At 42.6% G+C, this 22,761-nt stretch overlaps 1 protein-coding gene across 5 annotated transcripts in view; it reads right to left on the minus strand.

The window, feature by feature from the left end:
• RABGAP1L (RAB GTPase activating protein 1 like) overlaps window positions 1–22,761 on the minus strand; it is a 669,536-nt gene that overhangs the window by 5,545 nt on the left and 641,230 nt on the right. For all 5 annotated transcript variants that reach the window (XM_043484703.1, XM_043484704.1, XM_043484711.1 and 2 more), the window contains 5 exons: window positions 19,755–19,865; window positions 9,337–9,441; window positions 6,951–7,034; window positions 3,511–3,582; window positions 1,000–1,197 (listed from right to left, as the gene is read on the minus strand). In XM_043484703.1, coding sequence (XP_043340638.1) covers window positions 1,000–1,197; window positions 3,511–3,582; window positions 6,951–7,034; window positions 9,337–9,441; window positions 19,755–19,865 — 570 coding nt within the window. The remainder of the gene's footprint in view (window positions 1–999; window positions 1,198–3,510; window positions 3,583–6,950; window positions 7,035–9,336; window positions 9,442–19,754; window positions 19,866–22,761) is intronic.

A 22,761-nucleotide genomic window follows, 5' to 3' on the forward strand; every position in this document is an offset into this window, starting at 1 on the left:
TGCAGTGGAGGCCATGGCAGGACACAGTGAGGGTGAGGATCACTGGTAGAAGGAAATGGGAACAGTCCATCAGAAGCCAGGACTGTTTTCCTAATTCTGATATCCTCCAAAGTGGAACGAGATTATGGGGAAAGGGATTCGGCAAAATCAGGTAAAGATGAAAAGGGACTCCAAAGAAAAGAATGGCCGTCAGCCAACATTCAACTGTTAGGGCGAGGAGAGCAGGAGGGGTGTGGCTTTTCAACTCTAAGCATCAGCTAAGTGACCAAGTTCAATGCGAAAGGACCATGGCAAAAAAATTCTCAGGTTAAACTAAAAAGGCATATGCTTAAGTTCCCATGGGGGGGGGGGGGTGTGGGGGTGTGGGCGTGTGTGTGGTGTGGTGTGAAATTTAATTATTAAAAATTTATTTAAAACTGTGTTTATTTTTGGTGTGTGTGTGTGTGTGTGTATGTGTGGTGTGAAATTTAATTATTAAAAATTTATTTAAAACTATGTGTTTATTTTTGTTTCGTTGCTCAGTTGTGTCCGACTCTCTGCAGCCCCACAGACAGCTGCATGCCAAGCTTCCCTGTCCTTCACTATCTCCTAGAGTTTGCTCAAACTCATATCCATTGAGTTGGTGATGCCATCCAACCATCTCGTCCTCTGTCGTCCCCTTCTTCTCCTGCCCTCAATCTTTCCCAGCATCAGGGTATTTTCCAATGAGTTGGCTCTTTGCATCAGGTGGCCCAAGTATTAGAGCTTCAGTTTCAGCATCAGTCCTTCCAATGAATATTCAGGGTTGATTTCCTTTAGGATTGATTGGTTTATATCAGTGTTTAAAAGTGACGTAAAATACAACTCATTACTGGGCAGAAAATGTATTCATCATATACGGTATGAATTGTGAAACATTTCCATGATTCTAAGCTTGATGGGTATATTCTACAGTCCTAGAATATCCTGGGCCACTGACTTTAATTTTTCTTCTTATCAGTCTTTTATCAAATCACCAACCTGGATTTTACACTTGGCCTCCACCAGCTGCAGTTTGGTCTGTGCCAATTCCAGCTCCATCTCCCTCAGCTGCTTCTTAAGAGAGTCCTTCTCGTCATCCGATTCCATCCCCTGGTCCTCTCTGCTTATGGCCGCTACTTTCAAAGCACCCTCCTTGCTGAAAATGTCACTGCAGTGTTTACATGCCATCATTTTACCCTGAAATACCCAAAAGAGATAACCAGTATCAAACCATATTTCATAGCATATATCATGTCCTGAGACACTGTGATACGGTATTTCTTTAGACACTGCTTCTGGTCATCAAATGAAGGCCCATTTATGAAAGTATTTTTCTTGGGCTATGACCAAAATGGTTATAATCAGCACAAAACCCAACTGTCGAAGATAGGAGCTACTTTTTCTTCAAGTGTCTATAGAAAAAGTCTGGAGATAGGAAGTGTTATAGCATTTTCTTGAATGTGTTCTAGAAATTTTATTCTACCATTATCCTTACTGGATGCCAAGCCCATGGCATATACTCTACGTGCATTAATTACCTCATTTAACCCTAGAGCTACCATATGACTAGGTACTATTATCATCCCCATCTACAAATGAAGAAGCTTAAAGAGTACAAGTAAACTTGCCTGTGGTAGACAAGGAAGGTCATTATGAGTAACCTAAGTCTACCCTAGCAACAAACAAGTATTGGGTTGGCCAAAAAGTTCGTTTGGGTTATTCCATAAGATGGTATAGAAGTACCCAAATGAATTTTTTGGCCAACTCAAGATATGTCCTCTTGTTCAACTTTAAGGAAAGATGGTCATTATTGTTTAAGGGATAAAAGTCATCGGGTTACATGCCTGGATTGTCAATCAAGCAGAGAGCACTGAACACTAGCAACAACAGAACTGCTGTTTTCTTAAAATATCTTCAAAAAATTTAGAGATAAGGGATATTATAGAACATTTCTATTTTGATGCCCTACTGTTACAAGCTCAGCATGTCCCTTGCCATAACCATGCTCCTCTCTTCACACACACACAAAGTAACCATGCTCACACTTCTGTGTCACCGTGCATGACCCCACCATGTAGGCCTAAAGGCTTTGGTATCATCTTTTCATTAGCTGCTTCTTCATTCCACTGGTCTTTAAATTCTTTCTCTGGTATGTCCAAGCATGTCTCCCAGGCCCAAAGCCCCAAAAGTCACCTTCCCAGAGCAAGGTTCAGATTTTTCAGTTCTCATGTCTCAGATTTTCAGGCTATAACTTATAAAATATGTATTCTTTGAGCATTTATTGTGTGCCAAGTTCTAGACTAAGCACTTTATATACATCATCTTATTTAATCTTCAAAATGACCTTATGAGGTAGGTAATACCTCTAGTTTATGGAGCACAAAATAAAGCTGTTCTTAGCTGCTCAGTCGTAGCCGACTCTTTGCAACCACAAGGACTGTAGCCCACCAGGCTCCTCTGTCCATGGGGATTCTCCACGCAAGAGTGCTGGAGTGGGTTGCCATGCCCTCCTCCAGGGGATCTTCGTAACCAGGGATCAAACCCACATCTCCTGCGTTGTAGGTGGATTCTTTACTGTCTGAGTTGAGGTTAAAAAACTTGTCAAGCTGTTAAATGACATGCGAAAGTGCCTAGAATGCATTTGCTTACTAGTGCTGTATAAACCTGAATATATTCAAATTGAATTGCATCAGGTTTCTCTAACACTGTCCCAAGAGTGGGCTGTGCCAACGCTGCTGCTTAAAGAATACCAATCCACTTGGTTTATTCCCGGTTCTGTAGAATAAGCTATCGCTTTTTTCAAATAGAAAAGAAACACAAGTAGTTCTACCACGAGGGGGCAGCATATAAATAAGTGTGACTCTGTGACCCCATGGACTGTAGCCCACCAGGCTCCTCTGTCCATGGAATTCTCCAGGCAAGAGTCCTGGAGTGGGCTGCCATTCCCTTCCCCAAGGGAATCTTCCTGACCCAGGGATTAGAACTCGGGTCTCCTGCATTGCAGGCAGATTCTTCACTGTCTGAGCCACCAGGGAAGCCCTATAAATGTTTCAGGTTTTCCTTACATCTCTAAAGTACTGGTGGAAGAATCCACCTCCGGCTGAGGTGTCTCCTGTTTAACAGAGTGATGGGATGGTCCTGCTGGGCCACACACTGAAGTCACATCAATCCAGGCACAGTTGGGATGCCGGCTTCAGAGGGCTCCCAGGTTGCCAACACGCAAGAGAGCTCAGGGGCCTCGTGTGCCAAGGCTGAAATCTAGCCTCTTTTCCTGTTACTGTCTCTGACAGCCCACAAGGATTATGGGCTTTCGGCTGGCCCACATCCCAGTCCAAAGGTGAATCCTATTCTCCATAATTCCTAAACCCTTTGTAACAAAGGTGGGGTGGGGACTGTATTTAGAGGCTGTCCTGCCTGTGGTGTGTCATCATATACTGGGATCAGGCGCTCACTTAAGATGACGTGAACTGGGAAGACACTGCATCACAGAACCGTCTCATTCTTCCTCACCTTTACCACTTCCAGCTCCTCCTTGCTGGCTGCTTGCTGTTTCTCCAGTCGGGTACTCAACTGGGAACAGATCTAAGAGAAAGAAAAGAGCTGCTTTATTAGAAAGTAGAACAACTCATGTAGCATGTGCACATAGCTGTTTATTCACTCTAGCATCTCTGACACTAGAAGAAATTTTGCAAATTTGCCAGTCATTCCCACAATGAGCAGCAGAAAGCCTAAGCCTCTTCTGTGTGTAAAGCACATTTCTATCTCAGTCAGTAGAAAAAACACAGGGGATAAGTTTGATTTATGTCTGTCACTAGTTTTCATGACTGGTTCCAGAGAATTCCTGTCCTCACTTTGGAATCAATCTGTGGAATCTTGCTGACTGTCTACTTTGGGCAAGGTACTATCCTAGGAATCTGATGAAAAGAATTCTGAATCAAAGATGTCTCCTTTCTGCTGCAACACAAAGAGTTTCTGTTTTCAATCACAAAAGTTTCTTTAGGAAGTGGCAGAGTGAATTTTTTAAAAGTTAAAATGAACAGAAAGTAATAGAGATTTAAAACTTGAAACAAGAGGTTTGGCAACATAGCATAAAATGAAATGCCTGGAAGTCTAGCTCTATGACTTCCTAGCACGGTGTCCTTGGGTATATTCACTCATCTTTCTAAGCCTCAGTTTCTTCATGACTGAAAAGTACTGTGCTGTGATAATTACTGGGAAAGAAAATGTACATAAAGGGTTTAGTATAGGACCATTAAATAACATCTCATTATTCTGATTCTGAAACAAGGTGCAAACAAGCACAGGGAACAGAGAGAAATAAGTGCTTTCAAAGTCCACCAAATTATAAATGTGTGTGTGTGCATGCATGTGTGCGCGTGTGTGTACGTGTATATACACTGAGAGACTGGGCACAGAGATACATATATATATCATGTCTGACTCTTTGTGGCCCCATGGACTGTAGCCTGCCAGGCTCCTCTGTCCATGGAATTTTCCAGGCAAGAATACTGAAGTGGGTTCCTCCTCCAGGGGATCTGCCCGATCCAGGGATTGAACTTGTGTCTCTTGCATCTCCTGCATTGACAGGTGGATTCTTTATCACTGTGCCACCTACAAAGCCCTATATATACTATATATATACATATAAAACTGGAAGGTCAAGTCTTACTAAGCCTGAGTGAAGTAAGAATCTTTTATTTTGGAAAAAAAAATGGAATAAAACATTTAGGGGATGTCAATTTTTCAAATGCAATCTGGACTAAACACATAAAAGGTCTACCTCTATTATCAAAACAGACACTTTAAAAAATCCAAGTCTATAGTTTCAGAGATCAGAACTTGTTGAGTTCAGTCTCTAGTTTCTCCAGATCCAGGCCTGGAAACAATACGTAGGACTGTGCTGGCTGACGTTAAAAGGAAGCAATCTCTCTGGCAATTCTGGAAAACCATAAACCATTTTAAATAAGCCCAAACCTTCTGAAATATAGCCAATAGTAGCCAATTCCAACTACAGAATGCATTTGGATTATATGTTTAATTATCTTCAAAGAGATGGGTCTGTTGCTTGAAGTGCTTGCCAGATAACATTCAAGAATCGTCCCAAGGACTGCTCTTTGAAAAGTGCTGCATATGGAGGCCACCTATGGCCTAATGTGATGGAAAAAATGCATCTGCAGTGATGACAAGCACGTGGTCTTTGATGATCCTCGTACTGCTTAATGTCTAACCAGTCCTTCTCCTAGTTATCCAAATTCAACATTTCCTTATTAACTCTCCTGTATTTCTTGTTTCTCCATTGTCACTGCTATTTATTGTGGTTCAGGACCCTGTCTTGTCTCAGCTGGCCTCTTACTGCTCTGTGCCTTTCTTTGCCTGTCCATCTCTCCACTTGTCTCCACATCTCTCCCTGTGACCGAGTAATACCAGTTCCATGTTCCCAGTCATGCCACTGTCCTGCTACAAACAGAATGAAATCCAAACTCCTCAGCCTGTCCCTGAAGACCTTTCTTGACCTTGGCTCCAACTCATCTTTGCTTTTCTTGCCTACTTGAAACTCTTGCTAAACAAAACTGTCACTAATCAACCTCCCATGCCTTTGCACATGCTTTTTCCACCTTGCCAACACTTCCAGCCTTTCCTTCTCCATCTCCAGATGCCTGAGCCTCACCTTATCTTTGAAGCACAACCCAAATCACTCCCTTCTCCAGGAAGGGATTCCTCATCTCCCACACGTAATTCCCTCTCCTCTTAATTATGGCCAAGTTTTACCTATTACAAGATTAGCTTCCAGAGGAGAAAAACTGGATCAATTTCTCTTTTATTCCTCTAAAGTATCAAACCTCACATGCAGCAGGCATTAAATAAACATATTTTGATTATATATATGTATAGATAAATAAGCATATAAACAGATTATAAAACAGAGTAAGATAGATTTGAAGCCTTAGTTCTAAGGAATCTTCCACGAAAGGGAAGAATCCTTGTGGAAAGATAGTCATAACAACAAATGAACTAGTTTTCCTCCAAAAGCATGAACAATGTGACTGACATTTTTATTTACGTATCAATAGCAACAAAGCATACTCAGTGTATCAAGTGATTCTTTCTAGTTGGAAAGATTAAGGAAGGTTTGTTTTCTTTGTGTTTTTCTGCACTTCCGCAAGGGACATACATTTTATTTACAAGCAAAAAACCACTTTTTAAAAAAGTAAGACTTAGACTTCCAACTCTTTTGTGAAACAGGAGACCCTAGGGAAATTTCTGGGTAAGTAGGTGGCATATGGTGCCTTAATAATTTGAGAAAGCTGAACTTGAACAGTCTAGTCAGGGTCTTATGACAACAAGCGGATTCCTGGCTGTGCCCCAGCCTAACCAGCAGGGACCACTGGAGCCGGAATGGAGGCTTTCTGAGACCCTGTCTGGTGATGAGACCAGAAACATCCTCAAGGAGACCAGCCCCCCCGCAACCATTAAAACATCATTTTAAGGTTCACAAGAGGTTTCCTGCTAGGCACTAGCCTCTGTTGGGAAAGGCCACACAGGCATGTGCGGACAAGAGCTCCCGTGTTCTCTACTGTGACAGCAAAGGACGTGCAGATCTCCGAGCTGTACAAATGCTAAATTCTAGTGCTTGGCAAATGTGATCTATTGGAAATTAGCTTCTGAGTAAGGCAGAGACAGGATCCCAATGGCAATAAGATTTCTCATTCCTCTAAATCTATCAAACATTGAAAACAACCAACAGATTGTTTTGCTCAATTAAACTTCCCATGTTATCAGCAAGCATGTCTAACCACTGTCTGTTTCAGAGGAGAAAATGAGCCAACAAATATAATCCGTGCAGTGCAGCAACTATTCTGGAAACTCTAAAAACAAACAAACAAAATTTCCTCAAAGATAAGAGCGAAACAAATACTTCTACAGTGATGAAGCCCACGGGGGCACATTACCTGTTTATACTCGGCAATGATAGCTGTAGTCTTCTTGATTTCATATTCCGCCTTCTCTAGCTGTTTCCTGAAGACTTCTTTTAGCTATAAAGAGTAAGAATGAGAAACATCAAGACTCAGTCAAAATCTTTACACATTTCCACCAATGTCCATATTCAAGTCTGCCTGATTCCAAGTCAACAACGATGTAAACAACTGTTGAATAAGGGTCCATTCAGAAGCTATCTTTATTCTCATGAGTCTAAAACAAAAAGCATCAAGGCAAACACTGCATGTGCTCTCGATGCTCTAACACAGACTACTGAAAAAACACTTCAGGCCTTCTTTCTCATCTCATATCGACTCTGTTGTTCCCTCTCTGGAGGAAGGAACAAGAGGCTTTTGGGACTGGAGTCAGAAATAGAGGTGCGGACTAAAGAAACACTGACTTTAGACGTTAAAGTGACACATGATGCAGTACTTGTTACAGTCACAGAAATACTAAATTATGAATGCTGAACCTGAAACCACAGTTATTTCTGTAGCTTGGCAGCTCAAGAAGAAGGTTAGAGCAATGAAAAGGTTTAGATGTTACCAGATAAAAGGGAAAGAATTCAATTCTCCCAAGATGACCAAACGAAACCCAACCCTGGTTAATCTACAAGTACACAATCAGAAAACAATTGATGAATTTTGCTTTGCAGCATCCCAAAATATGAATGGAGGATACTTGGTACTTCCAAATTCACAAGTTATTGAAATTGATAGCTGCACTTCTCATTAGAAGATTTGGGAGTTGCTTCATATTTGCTACATTCTAAAATTTTAAGAGCATTTGTAGGTTATACCGATTCAAACTTATTTGTTTTTATTGGTCTCTGTTCTTTATCTTCCATAATTCAAGGACATCAACCATGCCCTTTGTCCCTTCTGCCATAAGGCTCCACTGACTCAGGGTCAACTTAGGTAGCTGAGAGGCTTTGAGTAAGTTCACTCAGTTTCTCTAAGTTGTAGTTAACTCATTTGACAAATGAGAATAATCTCTATCTCACAAGGGAACCATAATTAAAATAGGATACACACACACACACACAAAGGGAAAATCATGGATTAAATTCCTTTGTTAATAGCTTTATTCTTTACCTAAAGTACTGAAGTGGGCCCTCAAAAAGCAGGAAATAAAAGAGTAAAACCCATCAAAATGCCAAGATCAAACCAGATAATCAGCCCCTGAATATTTTTGATTACATTAAAAAAATTCCTGGTCCACTGTAATTGCCAAAACATTTCATTATTTAGGGAAGAAAAATGAAAATCATGGAATACTTTTTATAAATTCCAGAAGATGCTAAATAACACATCCTTTCATTAGTAACTTTACTGGAACTTTTGCTGGTTGCTTGGAAGGAGGTCTTTGAAATGCTTTGTGTTCTGTTTTATATTTAGTATTATTGATGTCTCCGAATGAGATTCATTAAAATAATTGAGCTAATCGTGCCTGGCTGGGACAGAGATGGAGACCACTGGTGAAGCAGCCTGCTCTTCCTTAGGGAAGCCGGAAGCTCTGACTCCAGCTGTCACGGTCACCTCTGGGGCTCCTTGGCAATGGCATGTCTTCCAGCTGATCACCCTCACCACTCACATGAAGACAGGAGGGAGCTAACTTCAAGGCTGGTTCCCAAAGGGTTTCTTTCTATTCCCTCAGAGAATACCATTTGAGAGTTCTGCCAGGAACAGAAATGTTGGTGCTCCTTCTTCAAAGCCATCAATCCAGAAAATGAAGCGTGACTGATGGAGGCAAATCTCAGCAGAGATCTCTGTAGGCATCTGGCTTAACGATCCTCATAAATGACTTCAGAGAAGTCAGTCATCTTGGAGATGCGACACGAAATTTACAGATTTGTCACAGCTCTTGGGTCATAATTCCAAGTTCTTAAACTTCGAGAAGACTTCACGCTCTTGCTAGACATCTCAGTGAAGGCAAATTCCTGAAAGCTGTTCCAGGGTGGAAATGCTGCCACCTCTCCTAACACCCTTCAGGAGAAATGACTCAGTGCTACTCACATGTACCGCTTTAGCACCAGCCTTGATTGAGAACAAATTTAACTTTACTTCCTATTTAACTGATGCTGGGAAAGATTGAAGGCAGGAGGAGAAGGGGACGACAGAGGATGAGATGGTTGGATGGCATCACCGACTCAATGGACATGAGTTTGAGCAAGCTCTGAGAGGTGGTGAAGGACAGGGAAGCCTGAAGTGCTGCAGTCCATGGGGTCACAAAGAGCTGGACACGACTGAGAGACTGAACAACAACAACAACTTTACTTCTTGTTTATAGTGTTAATCAAGCCCAGGAACCAATGCACCTGTGTGAAGACCAGTTACCCATCCCCCGCATGCCTGTTACCTGAGCCGTCTCTTCCTCCTGCTTCCTCTTCTCTTCTTCGGTCTCCACCAGCCTCTGTTTGGTCAAGAGAAGCTCCTTATTCAGCACATCTGCCTTGTCTTCTGCCTGCAAATCAGAGCACATTAGTCATGAGGAAGGTGAAGAAATCATGTACATACTTTATGGGGCAACACCCCCGGAAGCCTTTCTTCCCCTCTGGCTCACCCAGGGGTGGGGGGTGGAGGCGGTTGCTTTCAATGAATGCCAACTAGCTACGGCATGCTCAGCACACGTTATCTCTAATCCTCAGAGCAAAATTTATTTTCCAGCTAATGATAGCAAGATTTGAAGAGATCAAATAACCAGACTGGGACACACATCTAAGATCAGAGTCACAGTCTGAATTCGGATGTGAATGGCATGGAAGGGCATGCTCCTTCTAAGTGTTTCTTCCACATTTTCAGCAGCCACAACAGCATAGACTCTGAGGCTATGGTAGGACGGGATGAAGGGCTGGAGCCTCCCTGGGAAGCTTCTACCTGGTGATGTGTGGGGCGGAGCCAGAGAGGAGGAGGAACAGACAGGCTGACCCGCGAACCACAGCTCGGTGAGCAAGTTTAAAGATCAGCTGAGGGAACCTGGCCCTCCAGGCTACTCACAACAGCAGGGAGTACAGTAAGGAGAAATGAAGACCAAAAACCCGTAACAGGAACAGCCCAGAGGCAAACTGAAGTAAGGACCAGGAATCCAGGCACACAAGACCGTATTTCTAGAACAGCCAAGAAAACTCAGAGAGGGTGCTCTGCTCTTAATTTGGATACAGAGCCAAAATTCACCATGAAAGCAGTGTGTGTGTGTACATTTAACTTAGTTAACGTGTGTCTGCCTGCTTTACACATTAGGGCCCTTACCTCACCCTTTAGGTCTTGGCTTCAAGCTCACTTCTGCAGCACAGGGTGGCCTCAGCCCTGTCCCACTCAGCCCATCCGAATCGGTTCCCCACCCTCATCTAAACTTGTATTCCCCCTGGTAGCACTTGCCCCGATCTAGAGTGATAAACTGTGTGTGTGATGTGTGTGTCTTGCCCACTTGGCTGCAAGCTCTAGGAGGCAGGAACCCTCTTTCCTGCGCTCATCACTACACCCCCAGCACCAAGCCCAGGACCGGAACAGAGCTCATGCTCTGTAAGTGATTACTGAGTGAATGGACGTGGTTCTCTGAGTTATCAGAGAAGCAGGCTTGGGGAAGGGGGCCACAGGATGAGTTCAGCAGAGAAAACGACAGACACTGAATACAGGCAGCTCTTTGAAGAAGCCATCCCTGGCTGACAGCAGCAAAACGCTGTCGAAGTCATTGTGAAAACTGGCCAGGTGGCCCTCTGTCTGTGTTTCGCCGCATCTCCCACATGTCCAGATGGCCGGGCCAGCACAGTCTGCTGGGTCCTGGCAGAGAAACTACCTTCCAGCTTCTCGGCTCTGTCTTCCAGTTCCTGATGTCCCCATAGCCCAGGGCTCAGAGCTGTTTTCAGATAACTTGGAACTGCCGGGTAGTTAAAGTGAAAAATTCCTTCTGAAGACTCTGATATTTGTTCTGATACATTAGATTTCAGGAAGAACATCTACACGGCAAAAAACACATCCTAAAAGGAGAGGTGGGCCTCAAAAAAAGCAACATATATACTACAAGTTAAGTTTTAATAAATGGTAAGATACTAGATGATTGATACTGACTATGGACACTCAAAATTGAGAATTCTAGAGCTGCAAACCTGATGACAAGTGACCCACAAAGTGGGAGATGCTCCCCAAAGTCTCTAATGAAGGGTCTCCCAGTGGCAAATCAAGAGCTTGCATTGGTGGATGTGCCTCTAATTCCCCGAGAGTTTGGTTCAACTATCCTTCAGTTGTTCCACTATGGCATTAGCCTTTGAAAATATTTTTACGTAAAAAAAATTCAATTTTCTAGTGAAAAAAAAAAGAGGTCCTGATGGCTTCAGTGTTTAAGTGAAAGTGTTAGTGGCTCAGTTGTGCCCAACTCTTTGCAACCCCATGAACTCCAGCCCACCAAGCTCCTCTGTCCATGGGAATTCTCCAGGCAAGGATACTGGAGTGGGTTGCTATTTCCTTCTTCAGGGGATCTCACTGACCCAGGGATCGAACCCAGGTCTCCCACACTGCAGGCAGGTTCTTTACCGTCTGAGCCACCCGGGAAGCAAAAATCTTATCAGATCTGTCTCCCTAGAATGGCTGCCCACTGGTTAAGGTTCTACGCCAGAATTTCTGAGTGACAGCCTTGCTAATAAAGACGACTGCACTTTAACTTCCTCTTACTGTACCCCCAGCAGGTTACATTTTGTAAAGAGAATGGTCCTTTTAATAGCACATATCATGACACTCTGAAACAAATGTTTTCTAAGTTTGGTTTCTCGAAGGAAGATTCACTCAAACTGTGAGCCTTCTGTAAACCTCTGAAGAGTCGATGCTATCCTAACATTTAGCACCAAGCTTCTGAAATTCCTCAGCATATCTAAATATTTACAATTTTGGAAAGTTGGTTCTATAAGAAAAGGGAAAAAAAATCCACTTCCTTGAGGAAATTTTTAATAAACACTTAGATACGTATGATGAGAAGGTCTATCATTTTTATGTACACATAAAATGTACACTGCTGCACGTTCTTCACGAGGCCAAGGTCAGGTGACCTCACTCTATTTCTGTTCTCAGATCTGACATCTGTAGGAGTTGCTCTGGGTCCCACATGGGAAAAGTCCCTGGAAGCTGCATCCAGAATTTCTCCTTCAAGCTTGACAGTGAAGTAGGGGTGATTCTGCTCATCAAAATACAACCAGATCTGAATTAACGTCCTCCTCCTTCTAAAAACAGTCTTCTGAGTCTCTGTACAGCCAACCTCTATACCCTGCTTAAGTAGAAACCATCTTTTAACTTTAAAGGCATCTCCAGGAACAGAATACTAAACAGACAGATATTCAAATTCTATCTTTGTGCCCGAATGATAAAACCTTCACCACAGTTTGATAAGACTGAGTGGACACTTGTCATTATCATCTTCTAATCACGGACCAACATCTCATAATGCCTTATTGATATGAAACCTTCTGAAAGTGTTAGTCTCTCGGTTGTGTCCGACTATTTGTGTCTCCATGAACTACAGCCTGCCACGCTCCTCTGTCCATGGGATTCTCCAGGCAGGAATACTGGAATGGGTTGCCATGCCCTCCTCCAGGGAATCTTTCCAGCCCAGGGACCAAACCCAGGTCTCCTGCATTGCAGGCAGATTATTTACCATGTAAGCCTTCTAATTGTTATCTAACTTCTATGATATATAATATGCAGGTCAGGAAGCAACAGTTAGAACTGGACATGAAACAGCAGGCTGGTTCCAAATCGGGAAAGCAGTACATCAAGGCTGTATATTGTCACTCTGCTTATTTAACTTATATGCAGAGTACATCATGAAAAACGCTGGGCTGGATGAAGCACAAGCTGGAGTCAAGGGTGCTGGAAGAAATATCAATAACCTCAGGTATGCAGATGACACCACCCTTACGGCAGAAAGTGAAGAAGAACCAAAGAGCCTCTTGATGAAAATGAAAGAGGAGAGCGAAGAAGTTGTCTTAAAACCCAACATTCAGAAAACTAAGATCATGGCATCCAGTCCCATCACTTCATGGCAAACAGACAGGGAAAGAATGGAAACAGCAACAGACTTTATTTTCTAGGGCTCCAAAATCACTGCAGATGGTGACTATAGCCATGAAATTAAAAGACACTTGCTCCTTGGAAGAAAAGTTATGACCAACCTAGACAGCATATTCAAAAGCAGAGACATTACTTTGTCAACAAAGGTCCATCTAGTCAAAGCTATAGTTTTTCCAGTAGTCATGTATGGATGTGAGAGTTGGACCATAAAGAAAGTTGAGCACTGAAGAATTGATGCTTTTGAACTATGGCATTAGAGAAGACTCTTTAGAGTCCCTTGGATTGCAAGGAGGTCAAACAAGTCAGTCCTAAAGGAAATCAGTCCTGAATATTCAATGGAGGGACTGATGCGGAAGCTGAAACTCCAATACTTTGGTCACCTGATGCAAAGAACTGACTCATTTGAAAAGACCCTGATGCTGGGAAAGATTGAAGGCAGGAGGAGAAGGTGACGACAGAGGATGAGAGGGTTAGATGGCATCACCGACTCAATGCACATGAGTTTGAGTCAAGTCCGGGAGTTGGTGATGGACAGGGAGGCCTGTAGTTCACGGGGTTGCAGAATTGGACATGACCTGAGCGACTGATCTGAACTGAATTGATGACATATAAATGAGAGACACAGGCACTTGATCTGTGATTACAACATGAACCAACTTCTCAGAAGGCTCCGCTCTAACATTAGGGATGGGGCTCTTTCAAAAATGATTTCTCAAAGGACTAACCAAGGCAACTGTTTAGTTGAAAACAGAACAAAAGAATGTGTCACTTGTGACAGGCAGTGTCTGATTCAACACAAACTCCCTGTGGTCAGAAGGGACCTGGGCCCAGTCTGCACTGGGAAAGCACTGGTTGTGTCTCTTGTTTTTGTTCCTCTGGAACAGAAAGAACAGGAAGGGCCTGAGGGCAGGTAACCAAAACTGAACTGGAGATGCATCTTTTTTTCATTTCTGATCACTGAGAAGTCCTTACTGAAGTCCTTACCCCAGAGGGTCGGGGACAAGTTGTCAAAAGAGAAGGCTCTGTCAGAGAGAAACATGAAGAGCTGCTGGTGCCCAGGGAGCCTGAAGCCAGCTCTAAAATGACATGGGTAGGAAAGAATGTGTTTTTTTTTGTACCTGATTACCTATTTAGTGTTTATTTGGTTTTCATATTGTCTCAAATACAATCTGCTTTCATGCTTGCTTAATGTTTGCCAATGTTCTGCTATCTGAATTAAGAGATTTGATTTTGATTAAGCTGGGAATGAAAAAGCACTGGGCAAACTGGGTAAAGGCAGGCAAAGCCTCAAGCTAATGCCCTTCCTCGAAGTCTGGAGGGGCCAGGTACCTAAACTGCAGGGACAGCTTTTCGATATAAACCCCACTCGGGCAGAAACTGCAAGATCAGATTTTAGGAGGAGATAGCAAGTTTTGAATTAGCAATTCAATGGCATAGCAATTTCATTCTTTCATCTAGATAATAAGCTTCAAAAGGCAGAGGGGCCAGGTCTTTACTGTTTTAAAAAGAGAATGACAGGCATGAGGGGGGGAAATAAAGAGAAGGAATAAATGAAGGAATCTTTTCTTTTGGGACTGATCTAGTAGCTCCATGAGATACCTAGGTACTCAATAATTATTTCAGGAGGACTCTAGCAACTTTTCCAGACTAATCTACAAAATAAATTTATTGGAGGTGGAGAAATAATTTTTAAAATAATACATTTTTCTGATCATAAATGTTATAAGGCATGTTATTACTTAACCAAGGGTAAAAATATTAGTCGTGCTCAACTCTTTGCAACCACATGGGCTGTAGCCTGACAATCTTCTTTGTCCATGGGATTGTCCAAACAAGAATATTGGAGTGGGTTGCCATTTCCTTCTCCAGGGGATCTTCCTGACCCAGGGATTGAACCCGGGTCTCCCACATTTCAGGCAGATTCTTTACTGTCTGAGCCACCAGGGAAGCCTCTAACCAAATGCACTTAAGTAATTTAAGGTCTTCTTAGAAAAGATAAATAATTGAAAAAAGTATAAAGATGAAGATAAAAATTAGACTTACTCTTATCACCCAGAGATATCTAATAGGAACATTTTTTAGAGTTTTCAAAAATTAATTTGTTCTTTATTTTGATTTTTGGGTGCCTTGGGTCTTTATTGCTGCACTTAGGTGTGTTGCAATGAAAAGGGAAAAAAGAAGAATGAGTTTTACTTTCCTTTCCTGAGAACAAAGAAGATGGAGAGAACAGTGAGCAGGCCTAATCACTCCTAGTTTTTCTCTTAACAGGTCCTAATTTGTAGCTGTAACTAAGCTTGCTTTTCTGCCCGCTAGCTCTGCGTGAGCTGCCTCTGCACCTACTATCCTTTAACTCTATGCTAATTAATCCTGTATCTGGTGCTCACTTCACTTTACAGCACTCTCTTTACAGAGCACTCCATAGTTTTTTCTCTTTTTACATTATAGAAAGAAGGCCACAGTACAATACACAAAAGACAACAGGGTCAACTACTAGGCTATGGGACTGCCAGAACCAATTAACAGGCTGAGGGAGTCTGCAACTGTTTTTGAAACAATGCAAGAGGAAGAATACAGTATCTTTACACCTTTGTTCCTCATCACTAACCCCTGAGGGCAAGCCCTCATCTGTAGAATCCTCTGGATGCCTCATGGGCTTTCCTGGTAGCTCAGGTGGTAAAGAATCCACCCCCAACGCGCAAGACCTGGGTTCGACTGACCTGGGTTCGACTGACCTGGGTTCCATCCCTGGTTTGGGAAGGTCCCCTGGAGGAGGGTATGGCAACCCACTCCAGTATTCTTGCCTGGAGAATCCCCAACAACAGAGGAGCCTGGCAGGCTAGTCCATGTGGTCGAGAAGAGTCGGACAAGACTGAGTGACTAGGCAGAGCACAGATTCCTCATGGAAGTGGGGCACAATTTTCGAGGCATGTGCTTGCTGTGCCCCTTCTGCCAGCTGAGGATTAAATTCACCTTTCTAGTTCCCCCAGACTCTTGTCTCTGTATTTTTTATTAGGCCTCGGTAGTTTGTGGTGGCATCAGGCTTTTCTCTAGCTGTGGTGAGCGGGGAGGCTCCTCTTCTTTGCAGTGCCTGGGCTTCTCATTGTGGTCGCTTCTCTTATTGCAGAGCACGGGCTCTAGATGTGAGGGCTTCAACAGTAGCAGCACACGGGCTCAGCAGCTGCGGCTCGCGGGCCCCTACGGCACGGGTTCCGTGGTTGTGACACACAGGCTTAGCTGTTCCTCGGCACGTGCAGTTTTCCCGGACCAGAGGTCAAATCTGTGTTCCCTGAATTGGCATGTGGATTCTCATCTACCGCGCCACCAGGTGAGTTCCTCCCGTAGCAACAGTTTGATGTATTTCTATTTTCTTGTCGGCCTTTCTCCTGTCACAAGGTAGATTCCAGCCTCCTTTCTTTTCCTCCAGGATGGCCCCGGGTGAGCATATATCCCTTGCAATTTAGATGTAAACATTATACACAGATAAATTTACTTTTTAAAAAATATTATTATATCATTATCTTCTCATTGTTTTTAAAAATTTATTCCAAAAAGATATCTTACAGATGTGCCTTCATCCTTTCTACTGGACATATACCTTATTTCATTTTTTTATTCTTGTAAGTAACACTGCAGTAAACAACTTTGCATGTATATTTTCATGCAAGTCTCTATTTTTTGGAAGGAAAGTTATGACCAACCTAGATAGCATATTAGAAAGCAGAGACATTACTTTGCCAACAAAGGTCCGTCTGTTCAAGGCTATGGTTTTTCCAGTGGTCATGTATGGATGTGAGAGTTGTCTGTGAAGAAAGCGGAGTGCCGAAAAATTGATGCTTTTGAACTGTGGTGTTGGAGAAGCCTCTTGAGAGTCCCTTGGACTGCAAGGAGATCCAACCAGTCCATCCTAAAGGAGATCAGTCCTGGGTGTTCATTGGAAGGACTGACGCTGAAGCTGAAACTCCAATACTTTGGCCACCTCATGCGAAGAGTTGACTCATTGGAAAAGATCCTGATGCTGGGAGGGATTGGGGGCAGGAGGAGAAGGGGATGACAGAGGATGAGATGGCTGGATGGTATCACCGACTAAATGGACATGAGTTTGAGTAAACTCCGGGAGTTGGTGATAGACAGGGAGGCCTGGCATGCTGCAATTCATGCGGTTGCAAAGAGTTGGACACGACTGAGCGACTGAACTGAACTATTTTTTAAAGGATAGCTTTTCAAGTAATGGTAGATATGCCAGTTGCCTCATTTATAAAATGGAAGATTAAAATACCTGCTTAATGGAGTCATTAGGAAAATTAAATGAGATGATGCTTATAAACTGCTAAATAAAGTGCTTGGTGAATAGTAGGAATTCAGTAAATATTTAATTTCACTATTGTTCTACCTTTTAAAGGCTAAACATATAACAAATACATTTCACACAAAACTTTCAATTTACAACTCTAACTCATTTCATTGCATCCCAATTAAGTCTAACTTCTTAAAACTTTTTTTCCTTTTAGATTTATTGAGATAGAGGTGACATATAGCACTGTGTAAGTTTAAGGTGTACAAAAAAATGACCGAATTACATACATTGTGGAACAATTACCACAACAGATTTAGTGTAAAACTTTTTCACTCAGCTAGCCATCTTAAGAAAACTATTAATGGCTAAAATATTCAAAATGGCAGAATCAAGTGTCAGTCAAGGTCATCTGGAAAGTTAATATGGAGCAAAAAATTTCATTATAGTACTGAGTCACTACAATGGTCTTACTTCTGACAGAAGTAAAACAGTCAAGGTCATGCTGGGTCAATGGCCCTGTTGAATGGGACCCTTCTGCCTTCTTTGGTTCTGACTCTCTTAGTCACACATTTTTCATTTTGCCTCTAACAGCTTGCAAATGGGCTGGCTGATGCAATTTGTGATCAAAAGGGCAATTCCCACCCCCATAGGGCTGCTGCTTCCACCTTCTATTTCCTGTCCCAAGCAGCACAGTTTCTGTTTTATTTTGAAACTCCAGTTAGCGTTGACTCCTTCAGCTTTCTCCTCTCCCCTTTCAGCACTTTTCTTAACAAACAGTGGTTTTTATCTCCCATCTTACTGTGGTCAATCCTAAAGGAAACAAACCCTGAATACTCATTGGCAGGACTGATGCTAAAGCTGAAGCTCCAATACTTTGGCCACCTGATTCAAAGAGCTGACTCAATGGAGAAGACTCTAAGGCTGGCAAAGATTGAAGGTAGGAAGAGAAGGGGGCAGCAGGGAATGCCATGGTTAGATAGCATTACTGACCCAGTGGACATGTGTTTGACCAAACTCCAGGAAACAGTGAAGGACAGGGAGGCCTGGTGTGCTACAGTCTATGGGGTCACAAAGAGTTGGACACAACTTTGCAACTGAACAATAGCAACAACACAAACAACAACTTACTGTGGTTAAAACTTCTGAGCTGCAAAATTAGCTGTTTATATGGGAAAAGGAGTTGTGGCAGGGACCGTTTTTAAACATTAAAAAAAAAAAAACCTTCCATTTTAAACATCCAATCATATTTATATTACCAATGGATCTGCATTTTAAATATTGCCAAGGCATACTTAGAGTACAGGTAAAGCCTTTTTTTTAAACAGATTCAGCCAGTCTAAGTTTCAACTTTTTTGACCCTGCGCCATTGGGAATACTCACATTTTAAAAGTTAGAAAATAGTATGATGATTTTAAAACTGTGCAAGATTCCTTCTATATTGCCAATTATTTCCAAAGACACTAGCAACGGAAAAACAGTAAGTCCTAAAGCTATGAGTACTGTTGGAAAGGACGAGGAAGTTAAAGAATTTAAGGGCTTCCTAGCAACAGCTAATGTTTATTGAACACATACTACTGTAGTGCTTTACTTCATTTAATTCTCACATCTTCCCTATGAGGGAAACACTGTTTGAAACCTACAGGCAAGTTAAGGATGGCCCTGGGTCATGTGTTTAGTAAGTGGTGATGCCAGGATTGACACCCAGGCAGTCCTGGCTCTCTGCCCCTAGGATGCCTGTCAGTCCACCAATACACATATCTCAATGTACAAGCTTCATATAAAATCCTCACATTTACTATAGATGAGAAATCTTGGAGCAAAATGTATAGTAACTATAAAATGTTAGAGTGGCATTAATATACTCCTGGTGACTGATATTTTCAGGTAATGATGCTGTAAGTCCTTGGTTTAGGAAAAGAGATTAAGAGGGCATCCCTGCTGGCTCAGTGGTGAAGAAGGCAAGAGACGTGGGTTCAATCCCTGGGTCAGGAAGATCCCCCAGAGAAGGAAATGGCAACCCACTCTGGTATTCTTACCTGGGAAATCCCATGGACCGAAGAGCCTGGCAGGCTACAGTCCATGGGGTTGTGAAAGAGTCGGACACCACTTAGTGACTAAAACAAGAGATTAAGAGGAGAGACACCAGAGAAGCTTAGAGCTTTTTTTTTTTTTTTAAGTATCTTACACACGCTGTTTGGAAATGACTGAAACCCCAAAGGCTTGTGTTTTTCACCATCTCCAAGGAGCACAACAGTCCCCTCCCACCTGCCACTCTCTCGCGTGCCGCCCACCCATTCACCCGTCAAGCAGCTGACTCAGCATCAAGCAGAGAGCAAGCCCTGGTGGGACTGCTCTGAGAGCAACTTGGTCCTTGCCCTGGAGGACGTCACCACAGTCTTATTTCTACCTCATGAAACCAGGCTTACCTGATCCAAATCATTCCGCAGAGCAATCTTGCTGGTTACTAGTTCGTGAGCAAGGTCGTCATTCTCCTGTTCCAGCCTCATGCTGGCCTCCTGTAATCTCCGGTTCTCCCTCTGCAGAAAAAGAGCAATAGCCAGAGGTGGGCATTAGTGCCTGGACGTACTATCAGACACCGATGGAGCTGGTGAGGAAAGACAAGCGACAAAAACAGCAAAGTGAACTTTTGGAAGTGTCAGAAGGAGAAGGCGCGAGTGGCACAGGAAGGCAGGACTGCTGTCTGGGAAACAACGGTGGGTTAAGCGAGCGGTGCAGCTGCAGAACTCTACCCGGTGAAACTACAACCCCGTCAGCCCCCCAGACAGGGCTGCATCATGAAAACCATGCCACGGAAAGCAAACTTTCCAAAGCCACCCCCAATCCTGTGAGATTTTCATAGAGACCCAGAACGCAGACACAGGCAAGTCTTTGCTGGAAACATGCACGTTAATCCCACCCTGGACCACAAAGGAAACTGCACGACAGTAGGGATGAAATTGCGAAAACCGCTAGGCATTTCTCTGAAATGTTTTTCCCATTTCAGGGTTTAAATTAATTGAGTATATTTAAGATACACAGTTTGGTCTGTTTTGCTATCAACTGATATTTTCATTCTTTTTGGATATGAAGGCATTTACTTTTTTGAAGGCCAATTTCTTTGTTGGTATGAGCAACAGTCCTTATGATAACGTCTCAGAGTTTGTTATGCTTTTTAAAAAAAAAAAAACACAAAACTTCAAATTAAAAGATTCTGGGTAAAATAAATGGCTGAGTTGGTTTTTTTTCCCCTTGAACTCCCAGAAAAAAATGTGAAACAGCTCTATGATGAAAGAAGCAAGTCACTCATTCTTATGAAGCATGGACTCCCCTTAACCAGTCATTATAAACTGTGTACATTCACTCTATTTTCCCAAGAGCAATTTAGTGTCCTCCATTTCAAAGTATCAAAAGTGCTGTCTTTGCTATTGTTAGCAGTTACAGATGATTCAAAAGAGAGCTGACAGGAAAGACATCAATGTGATGAGACCTTCCTGTTTTTCAGATTTACACTCCCAACAGTGTTTTCTGCAAGCGCGGCAAAAACTCAAGACAAAGCAGTGTTGCGCAACCAGAAGACGAATCTACGCCTTCTCTACGCCCTGGAAGGCAGTGTATCAGACTGGAGTGAGGGGCAGAGGGGTAGAGCAGAGGGAGGGGCAGGGAGTGAATTTTATCTTCTATAGAACAACCTGGACTTGAAAAGAGGAAAACCTAACTTCTTTCTTTTTGTCTTTTAGAAACGGGCTAAGAAACAGATGGTAAGGGCAAAGCCTGAGACTCTTTATGGAGGCAGAAGATCCAAAAACAGGGCCAGCAGAGAAGCCAAAGAACAAACTTGCACGTTGACTGCACTCAGGCAACAGGGCCCACTTCTATCTTTTCCTTTGGAAAACACAGACTGGGATAGTCGGGAACAGTCAAAACATTTTTGAAAAAGAGAGCTACTGAAAAAGAAAACAATCCCAATCGAGTGTTAACACATAAGTAAAAAATATCTAATGACAGGAGAAATCTGCATGCTATCTTTGTATGTATTAATGTGCTGTTTAGTCGCTAAGTGGTGTCTGGCTCTTTTGTGACCCCATGGACTGTAGCCCGCCAGGCTCCTCTGTCCATGGGATTTCCCAGGCAAGAATACTGGAGTAGGTTGCCATTTCCTTCTCCAGGGGATCCTCCCAACCCAGGGATCGAACCCGCTTCTCCTGCATTGGCAGGCGGACTCTTTACCACTGGCCCACTGGGGTAGCCTGTATGTTATCTTATGAGGAAAAAAATAGACAAGTAACTAGAAAATCCCATTTTTATAATAACACAAATAATATTAACTGTGGATAGTGGATTATTATTATTGTTGTCTTTTTTTTTAATGTTTCCAAGTTGTCTACAATAAATTTGTAATACATGTGTTTAAAAAGTTGTTAAAAAATAAAAAGTAATTCAGAATATCAATTTCATTGGAGAGGATAAAATGCCAGAACAAGAACTTTTTAAAAGTTTACTCCTAATAGAAGCTATGTGAAACTATAATGGGTGCACCTCTGTGACTAAGATACAATGGAATCCCTCAAAACTGCCACCTTTCCAGGAACCCTTCCCCAAGATATATTCCTGGAAAGATAGTGTACATATTTGTATGGGAAAATTATACCCATCAAATACTGTTTGGGTCTACCCTTGAATCTTTTAGTCTGTGCTGAAGTCATCCAAATTCTAGCAGGGGATAGAGATTAGTCTCTCATTCTGATCTATCAAACTATGACCCCTTTTTGTGGGTACAACTTACATACTGGGTGGAAACTTAGATTAAAAAAATATCATTCAGAAACTTTTCCAATAAACTCCCTCCTTGTCAGAAAGCAGCAGCAATATCCAGCACAATTTCATCATAACATATTTCACAAGGCAGAATGCTTCAGGCCGGGAAGAGATTTTTCTCATTTCTTGATAAATCCCTTCAAAAGAGACCACGGTAAGATGACTTGAATACCTATTCCCAAGTGTCCTATTTCTCCTGAAGTTGCACTTGGAGGTCTCCAAGGCACAAAGAGCTCCCTCAACTATTTATTTACATTGCATTAATTTGGCACAAGTGGAAATGTTGCAGCTACCAGTTTTTCACGTTACAGTGTCAAAGGCTTAGAACCAAGTTAAAACAACCTCCAGGTAAGGGGCTTCCCTCATAGCTCAGTTGGTAAAGAATCCGCCTGCAATGCAGGAGACCCCGGTTTGATTCCTGGGGTGGGAAGATCTCCTGGAGCAGGGATAGGCTACCCATTCCAGTATTCTTGGGCTTCCCTTGTGGCTCAGCTGGTAAAGAATCCACCCGCAATGCAGGAGACCTGGGTTTGATTCCTGGATTGGGAAGATCCCTTGGAGAAGGAAAAGGCTATGGAGAATTCTATGGACTAGTCCATGGAGTCACAAAGAGTCGGA

Source organism: Cervus canadensis, chromosome 13 (genome assembly GCF_019320065.1).
Source record: "Cervus canadensis isolate Bull #8, Minnesota chromosome 13, ASM1932006v1, whole genome shotgun sequence".
NCBI lineage: Eukaryota > Metazoa > Chordata > Mammalia > Artiodactyla > Cervidae > Cervus > Cervus canadensis.